The sequence below is a fragment of the Rhipicephalus microplus genome, chromosome 5, assembly GCF_043290135.1.
Source record: "Rhipicephalus microplus isolate Deutch F79 chromosome 5, USDA_Rmic, whole genome shotgun sequence".
Lineage (NCBI taxonomy): Eukaryota > Metazoa > Arthropoda > Arachnida > Ixodida > Ixodidae > Rhipicephalus > Rhipicephalus microplus.
This window is the reverse complement of record NC_134704.1, coordinates 28906503-28922084: the sequence shown is the minus strand read 5'-3', so window position 1 is coordinate 28922084 and position 15582 is coordinate 28906503. Positions and strand designations below refer to the sequence as shown.

Below are 15582 nucleotides of genomic sequence, written 5' to 3'. Positions count from 1 at the left end.
AGAGAACAAAAAAAAAAAAACAATAAAGCTCAGCCCTCAATGGATGTTTTACATTTTCCACAAGCTTGTCCTTTAAAAAACGAGTCCACTTCACGTCGCGACGGCTACTGTGACCGCATCTTTTTTTTACATTTATACGTGCCACATTCTCTCCTGGCAGTACTTCATAAACCCTGTATTTAGCACAGTGCGCGCTGGAATGTTCAGGGAACCTGTTACGTCCCTGTTCAAAACAGCAGCACTGCAAAAAAACAAAAACAAAACAATGTATGTACATACACATACAATGCAAAATAAAAAATCTTGCAGAATCCACACATCTGAAGTAGGCATTTCCTTAATGCACTAAAACAAAACTGCATCATATTCCAACACATTACCAGATTCTTGGTTTTTCTCCACTCTGGCCTGACATACCACTGAGGCTGAGCTGCTTAAACTTTTCAACTCTTTTTGAAGCACAAGAAAAAAAAAAGTAAATGTGACCTCTCAAAATGGCAGAGGGCAAGACTAGACAAAAAAAGGGGGGGGGGGGGTTGGTGAATCGTGGGGGAGTGGGGGGGTGCTTAGGTAGGGAGCCAAAGGGCAGGGAAAAGGTGCGTGTGAACCAGGCGCATATTGTACAATGAATGTGATGGTATGCATGTGAAATGACAATGAGATCATGACCTGATCGTAAACTTAAAATAGCAATGAAATGTGAAAGAGCAAAATTGAACTCCAAAAAGACAAGCTAAAAAAATAAATGAAAAAAAGAAGTCACTGGGATGCTTTTTCTAGTGCTTTGTCAATAACAAGCAATAGTACCGCAAAAAAAAAAAAGAAAAAAAAAGGAAGTGGCCCTATGATTGAACCAAGAAAGTTCAGCATAGAAAGAAACTAAGAGCTAAGAACAGGAAATTAACTAAGTGCGCAACAGGCTTCGTCTTGGCACAATTCTTTTTTTTTTTTACCCTCACCTTGCACGAAGGAACTCTGTTCTTGCCCTGCGCACACTTCCTGTCCTGTCGGCAACACATTTATCGACTGGCTGGTCGTCCTTATCAAGTGCTCTTTTTTCCTCAATGGCACTCATGGATGATGAAAACACAAAAATAAGTTACCCCTTTTGTACAACCATCAGGCAGATGTGTGAACAAGCTAAAATGTGTGCACAGAAAACAACAAAAAGAAAGACCGCATTTCTTTTTTTAGTAGTTAGGTTGGAAGGAAAGGAGGGGAGAAAGAAAATGCTGGGTGAGAACTGTTGCAAAGGTACAAGAAAGAAAAAAGAGGTCTGTCCATTACAATAAAGACATGAACGTTACGCAAATCACACGAAGAAATGGTAGTGCTTGCAAAGCTGGAGGGGAAGGAGACACACGCAGAGGAAAGCTTTTTTTACATTGACGCATGAGAAAGACACCGGAAAGCATTCCGCTGCACTTGAATGAGCGAAATAAGCAAGCACTTCCCAGCATCAAAGAAAGGACAGCGTGAATGATAGGCTTGGTGACGTTCGCTATAGCGGCAGCACACAGAAGACCGGAACAAGAGAATCTGAACATTCGAGCGGCTGGCCCAAGGGGTTGGTAAATGAGAAAATCAACCCCGAGAGCGAACACAATAACGACGACGATAAACGACGGTCGTCTATTCTAAAACCCGTGGTGAGGCACGAAATTCGTGCTTGCCGAGCGGGCTTAAAATATACATTACTCGCACACAATGCAGGCGTGATAAGGGGAGCGTCGAAGGGGAAGAATAGGGGTGTGCACAGCGAAATGAATGCAGCGATAGTTTGCGACAAAAATCCTCTGCATCCACGTGCAAAGAAAAAAAAAAACTAAAACTGCACGTGTGTTTTGCTCACCTTGGCTCCCGCAACTACAGGAGGCCACAGCTATGAAAAAGACACAGTTATGATTATTAACTACCCGAGAAAGCAGAGGCAGCAGGCACCAGCGGCTCTTCTTTAGACGATCTTTTTTTTTTCCTTCTTCGCTCTCTTTTCCAACTGCAATGCCTCGTTAGTTATCAGCACTAATGGTGCCAGATTGGACTGCCTCATTAGACGGTCTTCACTCCCGGGCCATTAATAATGATAAATGTCACAATCCTGTACGTCAACAAATGTCTTTTTTGTTTTTTAACGACTTCCTGCCACCTTAGGGGGGAAAGTACAACAAACCATTCAAGTTGGGGAAGAAGAAGAAAGCGGTGTTGTGTGTGTGTGTATGTCGTTTGAGTGAGGCCAAAAGTGCTCAATGGTCAGAAGGGACCATCTTGGGCGTGTAGACGGAGGCGTTTGGGTCCAGGTTGGACTTTGGGATTTTCTTCTCTTCAGTGGCGGGGCCGGGCGACGTGATGAACTTGGGGCTGTACAGGAGGGATGACACCAGCTCCGAGTCAAGCGACACCGGTGCAGGTGCTGCCGGGTAGGTGCTAGTGGCGGGCATCACCGCCATCACCTCGGCTATCTTGGTCTTCAGGTCCTCCACCTCCTTCTCCTTGTGGTTCAGCATTGCTGCACACACACACATCATAGAAGGCTAAGCTGCTGTTGCCTCGCACACACGCCTTAATCAAATGCATCGTGTGTTGAGAATTACACCAGAACTGCCACCAGAATACAACAGCACAATGAGTCACTTGAGGCAAGACCGACCTCTGGCCTTGTTGGTACGTTAAGGGTCAAGCACAGATTTATCGAGATGAGACAATGACTTGTTGAAAGTTTGCACTTGTGTCTGTTTCCTTCGTCTTGTCTTGTCTTGATAAATCTGTGCTCAACACTTGATTTATGAGATAGATATAGCATCTTTTCAGCAAAAACTGCAAGACGATGTTATTAGGCAAGTAGCAGCATGACAACATGACAAACCACTGCCAGCTTCCATGATTATTGTTCTCCATAGAAGTTGAGGCAGAAAAGCACACTATACAAGGGAAGATCATTACTCTGGGGTAATGGCATGCAATCTGGTTATAAAGCACCGGGGGATCTCGTAATAACTTTGACCACTCGGTTTTCTTTACTGCGCACTTAACTAAACATAAGTGTTCTGGAATTTCGCTTCCGACAAAATGTTTCGATTGTAGCTTGAATCAAACGTTTAGCTCATTAGCACAGCGTCGTAGCCAGTGGGCTACCATGACGTCTCACAGCAAATAAATTCATCATCTCTAGAATGTGAGCTTGTAAAGTTTTACAAAAGGGAAATGTTCTAAGAAATCATTTATGAATACGAAGAAACACATACACATGGCCAACATTCTCCATTAAAGCTTCGTAAATACATGCTATTTTCTTTCATCAGTGCCAGACCAATTCAGCTACACTATTGTGCTGCCCCATACCTACATGTGCATTCAAGTGCAATGTTGCCAAAACAATTGCAACCTTTCCAACAATAACCCAAGTGTTGTTAAAAACTGAAGTTAATGTATTGGTCACTGCTGTTGTGATGCTGCGGTTATTGACTTTGTAATACGCATTAGGAAATACAGATGGGCTGATTTAGAATAACTTTTCTCCTTTCATAACCTTGCACACCACACACGACGAAAACATACATTATTTAAGAAATCATTTTCACTATATCTTCAAATCCCTCGGCTCCAAAGCTAGACCGGTTGCGTCTGAAAGCACACACGCACAGGGGCTTGCAAAAGATAAAGCTGCACAAGCACCAATGCACATGAAGAAGCGAACTCCTTTGCGGTTATGTCACGGTATCAGCTCACGGGGGCTATTCGACAAAGAGTAATCTCTACACCCAAAGAAGAAGACTAACAAAGGCAAGTACCTTGGCAAATCTCCTGCTGCCGTTTTGCCTCGCCAAGTGCTGAGAAGAGATCCATCTTTAACCTCGTCTCTGCACTGAGTGAGTTCTCCAAGTGTGCGTTCTTGTCTTGCATGGCTGACAGTGCAGACATGAGGATCTCTGTGTCCCCAATGGAGTCTTTGTACTGCCGCAGAGACTGCACATACAGAAGAAACGAATGCACTTTCATTACTGCATTTGCTCTGCTCACATATCTGAGTGCACCCAACTTCAAGGTAACTAAGTTCACAAATTCTCCAGCTCACGGTATAAAGCCAAACATAGGTGACTTGGTGCTTTATGCTTACTTGAGTACAGCTAAGAGACAGATAAAGTAATACATTTCAACTGTGGGGGGCCTAGCGTTATGAGTGAGCATGAAAACGAGAGAGGAAAACACAGCGTGACCAATGAAACATGTGCAAGGACTTACTACTCTGAAATTCGCAAACAAGTGAATTTGGTATAGTGGCTGCATTTTTTGTTTTTAATTTGAATTGCCAGTAAGCGCATGCTTTATGACCCAGAAAGTGGGCACAGAAAAAAGGGGCAGTACTGAAACTCGCTCGTTGGTCAACTATACCAATGCAACCCAATTTATACCAGCATACCATATGAGGAAGCAGGCCGAAGCAAGGGCCACGACATCACCATGTTATCCTTCTAAGTGACTGAAAACCTTAATTCACATCACAAACTGAGTCTAGTACCACAGTAAAGTATCGAGCTTGCTTTGGATCTTTCCAGTATTCCTCCTAGGGCTTCAAAAGGCCTCACAATTTTCGTTTGACACAAAAAAAATGAAATTTCGGAGCTGCCTTACTAGCTTTTGTAGGCACTGCAACGAATTCGCTAGCCTAGACCACATGCTCTAACGTTGCCCTTCGTCGCGGGGCATGGACCAATCTAATGAAGAAAAGTGGTTATCCGCTATCAAGAGCCCCGATGTCGGGTATGAACTGTGGGCTGTCCAGAGGGCCCACGATGTGGCGGTCGGGCTTGGCCTGACTGTCCCAACGTGGAAGCAGCCCGCTGCGCGTTGAGTCGTGCACCTCAGCAAATAAAGTTTCGCATCTACCCATCAATCCATTCGTAACTACGATGCCAGTGTTCCCGCTAAAACTTCTAAAGAAAACAAAAAAAGTTACCATGATTGTCCAAGCTGCACAAGTACACAGTATGCCTACATATTCAAGCTCCTTGTGATGCACCTATTTGAATTTGTTGCAGCTGAATGGAATGCATTCTGGAACCTTCCACGTGTGAGCTGCAAATGCGCATCAATAACCATGAAAGCGCAAAAGTGGCAGTATCTTTAGCTCTGCTATTTCACGGATCCTACATGCATTCTCCATATATTCTCCATTCTCTGCATCTATAAATCAATTCAATTTATGCGGTCGCCACAGTGAGGTCACACGGAAAGACCAAAGCCGAGTAGGGTAGTCGAAGCAATGCTCTCAGATTTAAAACCATTGTACGGAAAACAATATCCCTGATGTACACCGATTTGAACAGAAGGAGATGATCGTACTTGTGCCTCCCGTTCCATAGCACGCAGCTGATCTTCTCGGACCTTGAGGTCCCTCCTGAGTTGCCGCACATCGTTCTCGAGGTCTCGCCGCCGCGCTTTGCAGCTCTCTGTGCACTCGCTCCTGCACAATCCACACACAACATTATTCCCAAGTTTGGGCGAGTTGGATGTAGCATTTCAACAAAGAATGCAGCAGAAAGCATGACAGAAGAAACACAGGTACTGCGTTTTTATGAATTACTAAAGATATCAGCTTAGGTAGCTGTCATGACAACATCTTGTCACAGTCCATCATGTGTAAACACTAAGACCAGTGGCAACGCGACTCCACTCCGGCTGAACGTACAAATATTAAGACTTTAGGGCCACATTTAACAACATCCTCTCGAAAATTCAAAGAAAAAGTATACCATTGACCCATGAGCATATTAATCTCGCATTCACCTGCACATGTGGCATACTAAACGCTGCATCATGCTACACGGCTGCTAATGCATCTGTTTTATCTGGCTCGAAAGTGCGTTTCAATCTATTCACGCCAAAGATGCTGTCGAACAGGGCATTTAGTATGAAGAGCAGCAGCAGCCATGGAAATAGTTGATCAAGGTGCATGTCTCAAAATGTGGATGGATCATGCAGCAGGTTTGTTTGCAGTCATTAAATTTGCTTTCATAAACTTCAGGGCAAGCGCAGCAGTGTAAATGAACTGACCACCGTGCAATAAGCCGTTCCACCTACAGACATTCATGGTTACTATGTTGAGTCAAATTTACAGGTTACTTGTTTCAGAAGTTTATAACCATTTTCAATGTGCTAAAACATCATTCAGAAATGCCTGTAATTGCCACAAGAGAGCTTGCTAGTGCTTGTCAATTGGAATTACCAGCACCAAAATGGAGTTGACTTAATTCCATGGAATGTTCCTCTTTGCCCCTTGTGAATCAGTGAGTCAAATGTTGCACGCAATAGGCACGTTAATTTATAATAGGCAGCACCATGCAATTTTCCACTTTTCTCATTTTCTTGCCTATATAAGCTCCATTCTTGCAATATATGACAAATGTTTATTACAAAAGCCTAATCTTGCAGTATAGCTCGGCTTAACATTTTCTTTCAGTGTCCCTCAAAGAACTGCATATAAGCATCCTCTTGCAGACACATCAGCCGTGACAAGTGTGACAAAAGAAGACTTGCCTCGCTGTGGCCATGGCGACCGCTGCCCGTGCAGCTGCGGCCTCCTCGGCCTTCTTAGCCTTGCGCTCTTGACTGAGTTGCGTCTCCAAGACGCCACGAAGCTTCCTTTCCTCCTGCAACCGCTTCTCCAGCAGATTAACGTTGGACTTGTCCTGCTGCCGCGCTGTCACCAGATTATGCAACCTGCACATGTTCGTAGTTGTGGGAGCTGATCACATGATAAGGCCGTAGCCTGGCTACGGCCCGTGTCCCACCCCTCCCCAGAAAATTTTTTCGCTATGGCATAGAGAGCAAAAATTACCATTTCAAAAGGATGCCCTCCCTTATAATCAGAGATGCCCCCCCCCCCCCCCTCCCCGAAAACAATGCTGGCTATGCGCCTCTCACATGGCGCCACAAACATTGATTTCTCAACATTTTGCTAATCACAACTCACGGTGCACACTTATGCATTTCATGTCAGATTGTAAGTTGGTAGTCGCTGTTAATGTGCTCCGCGGATGCCGGCAGTCTCTTGACCCTCGCGTGGGAGCCGGCAAGCCGCCGCAGCGGCTCCCTCTGACCTAAGCTTACCTTGCACAAGGGCTAAACGTTGGGCCCACAATGTCTAATATACGGTTTATTCTAAGTCAGCACTGCACAGTAGTTAGTCTGACTAGAGCCATTAGTGCTCTATAAAAGGCCAAAGCAGTCCCCAACATGCAGCTTGTACAGCAATGGCCTCACATTTTGTGTAGCTTGGAGAGCACTGGCTAAACTGATGTTTCATCGATTCCCACCGAGACTACTGTCAGAGACTGTGATAACTCAAAACACACTCTGATGAATTAAACAATGGTGATACACAATAACCAACAAAATTTGCTGTCCTGCAAGATTGCTAGTTTGGCATTCACTGTAGCTTTATCATTTTTACACTTTCTACCATGCCTTAATCTATGCTATGCGTTCGCTAAATATGAAGCTTGTGCCGGCCTACTAGGTAGGTTTCATCCGACAGTTCGGCGAAGTTTACTCAAGAGCAGCTAGCAAAAATGAAAGAAAAGCTGTAGTACGGTTGCCCATAACTGGCTACTTACATACTTCCAAGTCCAGCATGGCCTTGAACAAAAGCTTTATGATCACAAAGATAGATGGTGGGGAGAAAGCAATGAAATGGCTACATTGGCAAGAGCCGCTGCTGAGTTCTTACGAAAATGCAACCATGAAAGTCATGTGAGAAATGAAGGGAGAGGGAACCCACTTGTTCTGCAGGCTCTCGTTATCCTGCTGCAGTTGGAGCAGTTCGTTTTTGACGGACCGCTCGCCTGCACTTAGGCTGTGCAGCTGTGACCGCAGTTCCTGCTCAGTCTGTCGACTTGCTTGCAGGTCGGTCTTGAGCCGCTTGACGTCTGCCTCCAGCCTGCCACAGCAGGAGAGAAACATCAGCACAGCCTCAAACCAATAGGAGCTCGGAAGCAAGCAGCAAGGATGACACTAACGCCGCCAGAGGCAAGTAACACAGCGAGTAACACCAGGCTAGGACAAATGCAAATTCTGACAACCACAATGACCACAGTAAGATTTCATGCGATCTGTTAAAGCTGGCATGATATTGCTTGATCCCAGTCTTGATGTTTCTACTCAGGGTCTGACCCTGGGACCAAAATTTGCAAGAACCTGTTTCGACATTCACTACGGCGGCTTAGCATCTACGCAGCTGTGCTTAGCAAGCACAAGTGTTTGGTTAGACTCCTGGTCACAGCATCCGCACTACGATGAGGGTCGAAATTGAAAAATGCCCTCGCATTTAGATTATATTCAATTTAAACTTGATACCAAAATTCACAATAGTAATGTGCCATTATTTTAACTCTTTTAAGTTCAAGAAGCACTTTAAAAAATCCTACAACTTTAGAAATATGCATCGAAGCTCTTTTAGCGAGTTTTTGGCAATATAAAAAAACTTTTTTTTTCTACACTTCCTTAGAGTTGCAAATCTTAATAACTTATTCTGGTAACCTCTATCTTCAGAAAATTCTCGAACAACTTGCAGGGAATACAGAATTACAGCAATGGCTGAACACACAGCAGAAATTATGCAGAATACACCATTCGAGTTTACTGTTAATTTCAAGTTTGGAAGCACACAAGCCATTAAGCACATGCTTTTTCTGCGAAAGAAATAACCACCCAGGTTCAAGCCTTATTACAAGTTTTCAAAGTGAGACATTTGAGATGTAAGGAGGATTAAGTTTCTTTTTTTTTTAAATCCGCTTTTTGTATTTAGCCCGCGCAATGCAATCACGAACGAATTTTCAGGGAGCTCTCGCAACCACACCTAGAAATACAATGTCAATAAAGAGGCAGTCAGAGAGGTTGGCTTTAAGCAAACCATAGCAGAAAGCTAGAAACAAATATAAAATAATTAAAAAAAAATCATGCTGGTTGAATGAAAAAAGCGGTTTCATGTTGGTCTGACAATCGCACCTAGTGCCTGTTCACAACTTCAATAGCAAAAATCAATTACTCCAACACATGAGAAGTCCTATTGACCCGACGTGGTGGTCTGATGGTTATGGCGCTCGACTGCTGAACTGAAGGTCGTGAAATCAAGACCCGACCGCTGCGAAGTACTAAAGGCTTGTGTGCTTAGATTCAAGCCTTGTTTCACACGTCGGGCGCAACACTGTAGATGTTTTTGCATTAAAAATTATCTACATATTTTTTCCAACTTGATAAGAATTTTTCAATTTGCTCTTGGGCTAAGTATTAAATAGAGATGTTTTGTGTCTCACAAATATACAAACCCTGTTATATGGATGTTATCACACGGCAGGATTGCTTAGCATTTTCTTTTTGTTTCCTGGTGTTTCATTCACAATGCCAGAAAGTATATGAAATCGTATGCAAGGCTTGTGCAAGTATTTACGACAAAAACTGACTGTAAGGTGCGTGGAGTTATACATTTTTGCTAACCAAATTTTTGGCATAGCTTCCAGTGTATTTTACACATTCCAGAAATTATATGAAATCATATGCAAGACTTGAGCAAGTATTTACGACAAAAACTGACTGTAAGAAGCGTGGAGTTATACATTTTTGCTAACTAAATTTCTTGCATAGCCATAGTATTTTACACATCATACCTGATGTACGGAATGGAGTATGGGTACACGTTCAAAAATCTAAGTTGGTTGGAATTCCTGGGACATATCACTATAGCATCTCCTAGTCATATTGTGGTTTTGAGGCGTCAAACCCTGATAATTATTGTGAGTACTTGCAAGAGGTGCAGACGTGAAACGATAATTTTCATACATATAACAGTTTCACTGACTGGCTTCAAATCAACTGGCCAAAGCGATAAAACCCTTGCGTAGGGGAAGTAGAAAATGATAAGCAGACTAAACTAACAAATGAAATCAGGTTTTCAACGGCGTTCTGTCGGTTAACCATTGATACAAATGGCTAGCAAGAATGTTTCTACATTTGATCTTTAGCAAAACTTTAGCAAAAATGTGCAAGTTGACTTCTCAAGAGGCACATCAACAGGCATGAAGATATACAGGGAAAAACAAGTAGCAGCTCGTTTATGCTCGTGCCGCAGCGCAAAATCTGGTTAACCTTTTGGCCTTTCCTTCAATTTCCCTCCCTTTTCCCCGAGTGCGAGTTCAGTTGTGTTACATGAACGGTATACTCAAATAATTATACATAAACACATTCACAGCAACACATAAACACTCCACAACATGTTACAAAGACAATCCAGGATGGTACATGAAATTCATCACTGGGAACAAATTTAACTGATCAATCGTGTTTCTTTATGCTCCTTGAGTTGGCAAAGCACCACATTGGTACCTAACGCTAAATAGAGATGTAGAAGCGGCTCCCATGTTGCTAAAATTTATTCTTTTATCAACTCTCATTTCCATTCAGAACCTTACTACAGCCAAACCCCCCTACAAAAGACTAATGCAGGAGACAAATGGGTATACGTGACACCAGTGCACCTCCGTTATAGTAGAGGTTGAAAAGCAAATGCATACATAACCTGCATTTGAGAGACACCTCATGTAGGGGACAAGAACTGCTCCCTGGTGCATGATTCTTATAAAGAGGTTGAGCTGTATTTATAAATTTCGCAAAATCATTATTTATCCTGCAATTCCTCATATTTCGTTGTCTGTCCTTTCATAATGTTAAAAGAAAGCATGGAGTACATAAGATCCTGTTATTTTTGTAGCCTAATACAGCAAAAAGAAAGCATGAGAAAAGTGTTCATCCCGTACAGCAGAATTTTATCAATCACACAGTTCGGCTAAAAAAATCATTGAATATTCTATGAGATGACACCTTATTTTAATTCTAAATAAAATATATAACAAATAAACAAAGAAAACAGATCACAGTAAAAAAATGCCTAATAAAGCAATGCCAAGAAAAAACACAGTACCAGTGCTGGGCCTGTTTGGTCGATCCAATCATTTTACTGCACTGTTTTGATATTTGGTACCGTGATCATGTATGAACAAGCTCAATTTCGTATGCTTTTAAAACAGACTAGACTATGAAACAGCCATGAAAGAAAACAGAGAGCATAATTTTGGAGATGAACTATGGCAGCAGCATCGTCATTGTTCAACAGAGCTTCCAATGGCTGCGATTCAGTGATCAGGTAATGTAGAATTAGGACAGAATGAAAATGAAGAGACCTCGGCTTCAACAAATTCAATGCGTGGCTGATAACTGCAAAACCAACTCCTAACTAAACTTTCAGTAGAGGGATTTGGTAAACTAGGTGCAGACAAAACCCATAAGCTTAGAGGCCCTGCTACACTTTTGCAAGAAGCCATGGGAGGAATTCAGTAAAAGAGAATACTGCCTCACGAATTGCCCACCACATAAAGTTTGAAAATCCGCTCAATACGAGCAGAGTTACAAATATTTCTAGCATGCTGCAATTGCTTTCTCTCTTCTCCCGTCCTTAGAAAGGGTACATAACGCGTGCCTCTTGACCTTGAGCACTTTTTCTCTCTTTCTTTTTTTCATTGCTCAAATGCAAGACTTTTCAGTTCGATCACATGCGCACGCATGTTGCGGCCTCCCGCGGTGACGGCGATAACTCTCAAGTGCGCAATGCTCAAATTAGCCAATTGCTAGATAATGGCCTGTGACACAGTGATTTTTGTGTTCATAGCGTCATTTCTCAAGAGAAGAGAAAGCAATTCTTGGCAGGTTCTGAGAATTTCTCGTAAATTCAAGTTGGCTTGCTGCGCCCTAATGTTTGGCTCGCGTCTTCTCGGAAGCTTTGGCTATTTGACTACTGATTAGCAGTGCTTCCCGACTGTGCTCAAAAAGTGTTGCAGGGCCCCTTTAAAGGTTCTACAGAGCGCAAGTGCCCAGCAAACTATGAAGACTTTTAGTGCCAACAAACAATGAAAATTCTAATGGTTGCCATGACAGGCACAAATACTAATACCATAAATAAATTTTAAGAAACCTTGACTTAACTACATTACCAATGACTCTTAGCTTTAGCTTGACGACCCACAAGCATGACGACCCACAAGGTTTCTGTGGGCAAACAACAAATCTGAAGAGCCTGCAACATCAAAATTTGACAAACAAATGAAGCAACCACACTCACCTTTGATAGTGCTCGTCTCTAGGATGGTGGCCCACAACAGCAAGCGGCATCGCCGTGAGCGACGAATTGCTGAGATTGTTGTTTGTTGTCGTGCAATTGTTCTTGGTCGCTCGCCGGCTTGTGCTGCCACCGGAGGCCGTTGACACCGCCTCCTTGGTGCAGTTGGCCTGCTGCTGATGCTGGTTCCACTTCGATGACCGCGTTGTGACGCTGGGAGACAACACGCCGCTGCCACCGTTGCTGCAAACGCCATTCACTTTGAAAGCAGTCTTATCGCGCACTTCATCGGTGCTGGCATCAAAGTCGTTCACACTGGATGTGCGACGCGGCGGTGGTGCTGTGCTGCCCTCTGTGTCGGCTGCCTGCTGGCACTCAAATTCGTGCTTGTCCGTTGGTGCAGACGAGTGGCCCTTGACGTCAGCCTCCGCATACCGTGCCTTGCGACTCCCCAGGAACCCGTTGCTGGTCGGGGGGCTTTCCTCTCCCATTTTGCACAGTGCTGCGTCAACACCAAAACAAGTTGAGTGACTGCAAAGTGGATGCAAACTGCAGGCACAAGTGCAACTCAATATACTTATTTGTTTGAAGAGGACTTTAGTTTGGGAAAATACTAGGTGTAACATCTGCAAATTTAAGCAGCATAGAAGACGAAGAATCAAGAAAACATGTACACACAAGAGCAGTTCAGCACTGGTCCGGTGTGCGCGTTTTCTCGTATTGTCTTTCATGCTGTGTCTCCTTACAGTACACTTACAATATGGTACCACATATCTCCTGCTGATCGTCACCAAAAGGCCCATTGCAAATTAAATTTCTATTTATACAAACTGCTCATAAATTATTAGCAAATATTATCGAAACAACCATAAATATACTGTTGGGCTAATGTTGAAGGCTCACACTGACAAATAATGTCAATTTCCAATCTTGCAATCTGCAAAAGCGTGCTCCGAGAGCATGCAGCATAGCCATGGCGAACCACTCCTTTGTTTGCAATGTGTCTTTAGTTTTTCTTTTTTTCCTCACAGCAAAATGCTTTATCTACTTATACCAATGCGGCGGGCCTTTCCTTTCCATGAGACCTAGGGCTGGAAATTCTTCCAGTCCTGCCAAGTTAAATTGTTAATTTAGCTTGACCAGACTATCGTATTGTAGTGCCAACTTCTCATACATCTGGTTAAGAAGGCATGCTGTTGAGCATGCTATAATGCATTCCCAAGACGAGCACTTTCGGATAATGTTATTAAAATTGCCTAGTCGCCCAACCAAGGGCTGAGAATTCACGCAGTGTTAGGTGCCAAAAGATGAGCGCAAACAGACCTGTCCTTCATTAACTTAGGCCTTGTAGTACTTCATCATGCTAGAGTATAACCCTGATTTATAATATTTCTGGTGTCCAGTTTCAGCAAAAGGTCTACAGACACGTGTACTAAAATGCCTTTTCATACATCATTTTCACAACGTTACTAAAACACCTTTATCGTTACAACCAATATAATGTTAAAACAGGAATCGTTATAAATGGGTACGGCAGTAAACATTTTCCAGCTAGAGCGGTCTTTCTTCCATAAGACCATGAAAAAAATAGTAGAGCAGCTTGACAATGCGGTATTCCCGAGACGACTATTGTGTCACAGAGCAGCATGTCACCATTTGTGTAGCAGCAGGCGATGCTGCTTTACATTTTACTAAGCCCAAACCCCAGTTGCAGGCCATTCCTGTCAGTAATGTGAAGTCCCCAGAACAGGCATGTATGCATGCAGAGCAACAACGTATTTGAAAGTTGGGCACTCACATTTGTCAGAGCTGCTCGATGTTATACTGGGAGGTTCGGGAGGTAACGCCTGCTGCAATAGCTGAAGGTAGAAGTCGTTTTCCTTGGCCACTTCTTTCTGCTTTCTCTGCAAAGGGAAGTCTTGATGAGCCATTTATTTCACCCTGTTGTTAATTAACATCTCGTCAAAAGCAACAGCTCTCTCTATGGCCACAAGTCATGTCTCTGACAATTCCATCAAGCACATTCCAGCCTGGTAATAGCAAATTTGGCTAGACCAGGTCGCCACGTTGCAGTGTCCACTTTTCGCTACACTCGCGCCTGCTATCGGCACACTGACTAAGGGCATGCTGACAGTGAGGGTGCTATAGAAAACCATGCTAAAAGGTGCACACTTTTTGATAACGTTCTCAATATCGCCCAATTTCATCGTTACTGCTGCTTTGAAGCTTTCAAGACAAGTAATTCTCATGTCACAGACGTGAACTTTGGAAACAACTTATGCATGGGCTAAAAGCTCAAAGCGAGCACGACCTTTGTCACAACGAGTGTACGAGACTGTTTTCTCAGCAGTAATGGCAACCTTGATGCACTAATAGCCGCCAGAAGCGAAATAACCATTGCCAGCCTGCTTAACGCCATGGCCACTGACGAGGCGGGGAGGGGGGAACAGCAGGCCTTTCAATTAGGTCCTTTAATGTTGCTCCATGGAGAGACGTACAACTACATGACCATAATCAACTTTCAAAGTGACTTTATTTCTTTTCTTAAATAATGCAATTAAGCAGCTTATATTAAAGTTACTCAACAAGGGTGCAGATTTGTTATAGGTTTCATGTGATTAGTTGCTCTATTACCCATACCAAAGAACTTAAAATGTGCAAAAGCGTTTTAAGTTCCCAAAACCACCATATGAGTATGAGAGACTCCGTAGTGGAGGGCTCCGGAAATTTTGACCACCTATGGTTCTTTAACGTGCACCTAAATCTGAGCACATGGGCCTACAACATTTCCGCCTCCATCGGAAATGCAGCCGCCGCAGCCGGGATTCGATCCCGCTACCTACGGGTGAGCAGCCAAGTACCTTAGCCACTAGACCACTGCGACGAGGCAGTTTTTTTGGGGGGGGCCATATCTGGTAAACTTACATTACATCCACCATAACACAACTGGGTTCCACGTGTACTGAAAATAGATGAAGAATTGAAAGCAGCAACCTGAACTTGTTTTCTTGCGAAACACTGACGAGTTACAAGCAGGTTACAATGCGAGAATAGACAGCTATGGCTGTAGTTTACAGCTCCAACTGAAATTGGTTGAGATTTATTTATTTTTTTTGCACATGCATGGAAATCACGGCCCAAAAGTGTTCGCCTCGCGGTATTTCCTCCCTCAAGAGACAAAAATTCTATGCCGAAGAGAGCCAGAGCTTTATCATGAAATTTTCTTAGCGACCAAATTATTTTTCATTACTGAACAAAAATATGAAAATTTTGAAAAAGCAATCTATTAAGTCTGCCTAGTACCGGGCTCCTATATTTATCATGCAATTTTGTTAGCGACCAAATTATCTTTCATCACTGAACAAAAATATGACAATTTTGAAAAAGCAATCTATTAAGTCTGCCTAGTACTGGGCTCC

The 15582-nt window shown here is 43.2% G+C and overlaps 1 protein-coding gene across 2 annotated transcripts in view; it reads right to left on the bottom strand.

Moving 5' to 3' along the window:
• Positions 1 to 2115: 2115 nt before the first annotated feature.
• Positions 2116 to 15582, bottom strand: part of LOC119174830 (macoilin) — a 30688-nt gene continuing 17221 nt past the window's right edge. For both annotated transcript variants that reach the window (XM_037425926.2, XM_037425928.2), the window contains exons 6-12: positions 13962 to 14067; positions 12167 to 12665; positions 7778 to 7936; positions 6535 to 6717; positions 5341 to 5461; positions 3789 to 3963; positions 2116 to 2506 (exon numbers count right to left, since the gene is read on the bottom strand). In XM_037425926.2, coding sequence (XP_037281823.2) covers positions 2244 to 2506; positions 3789 to 3963; positions 5341 to 5461; positions 6535 to 6717; positions 7778 to 7936; positions 12167 to 12665; positions 13962 to 14067 — 1506 coding nt within the window. In that variant the 3' untranslated portion in view covers positions 2116 to 2243. The remainder of the gene's footprint in view (positions 2507 to 3788; positions 3964 to 5340; positions 5462 to 6534; positions 6718 to 7777; positions 7937 to 12166; positions 12666 to 13961; positions 14068 to 15582) is intronic.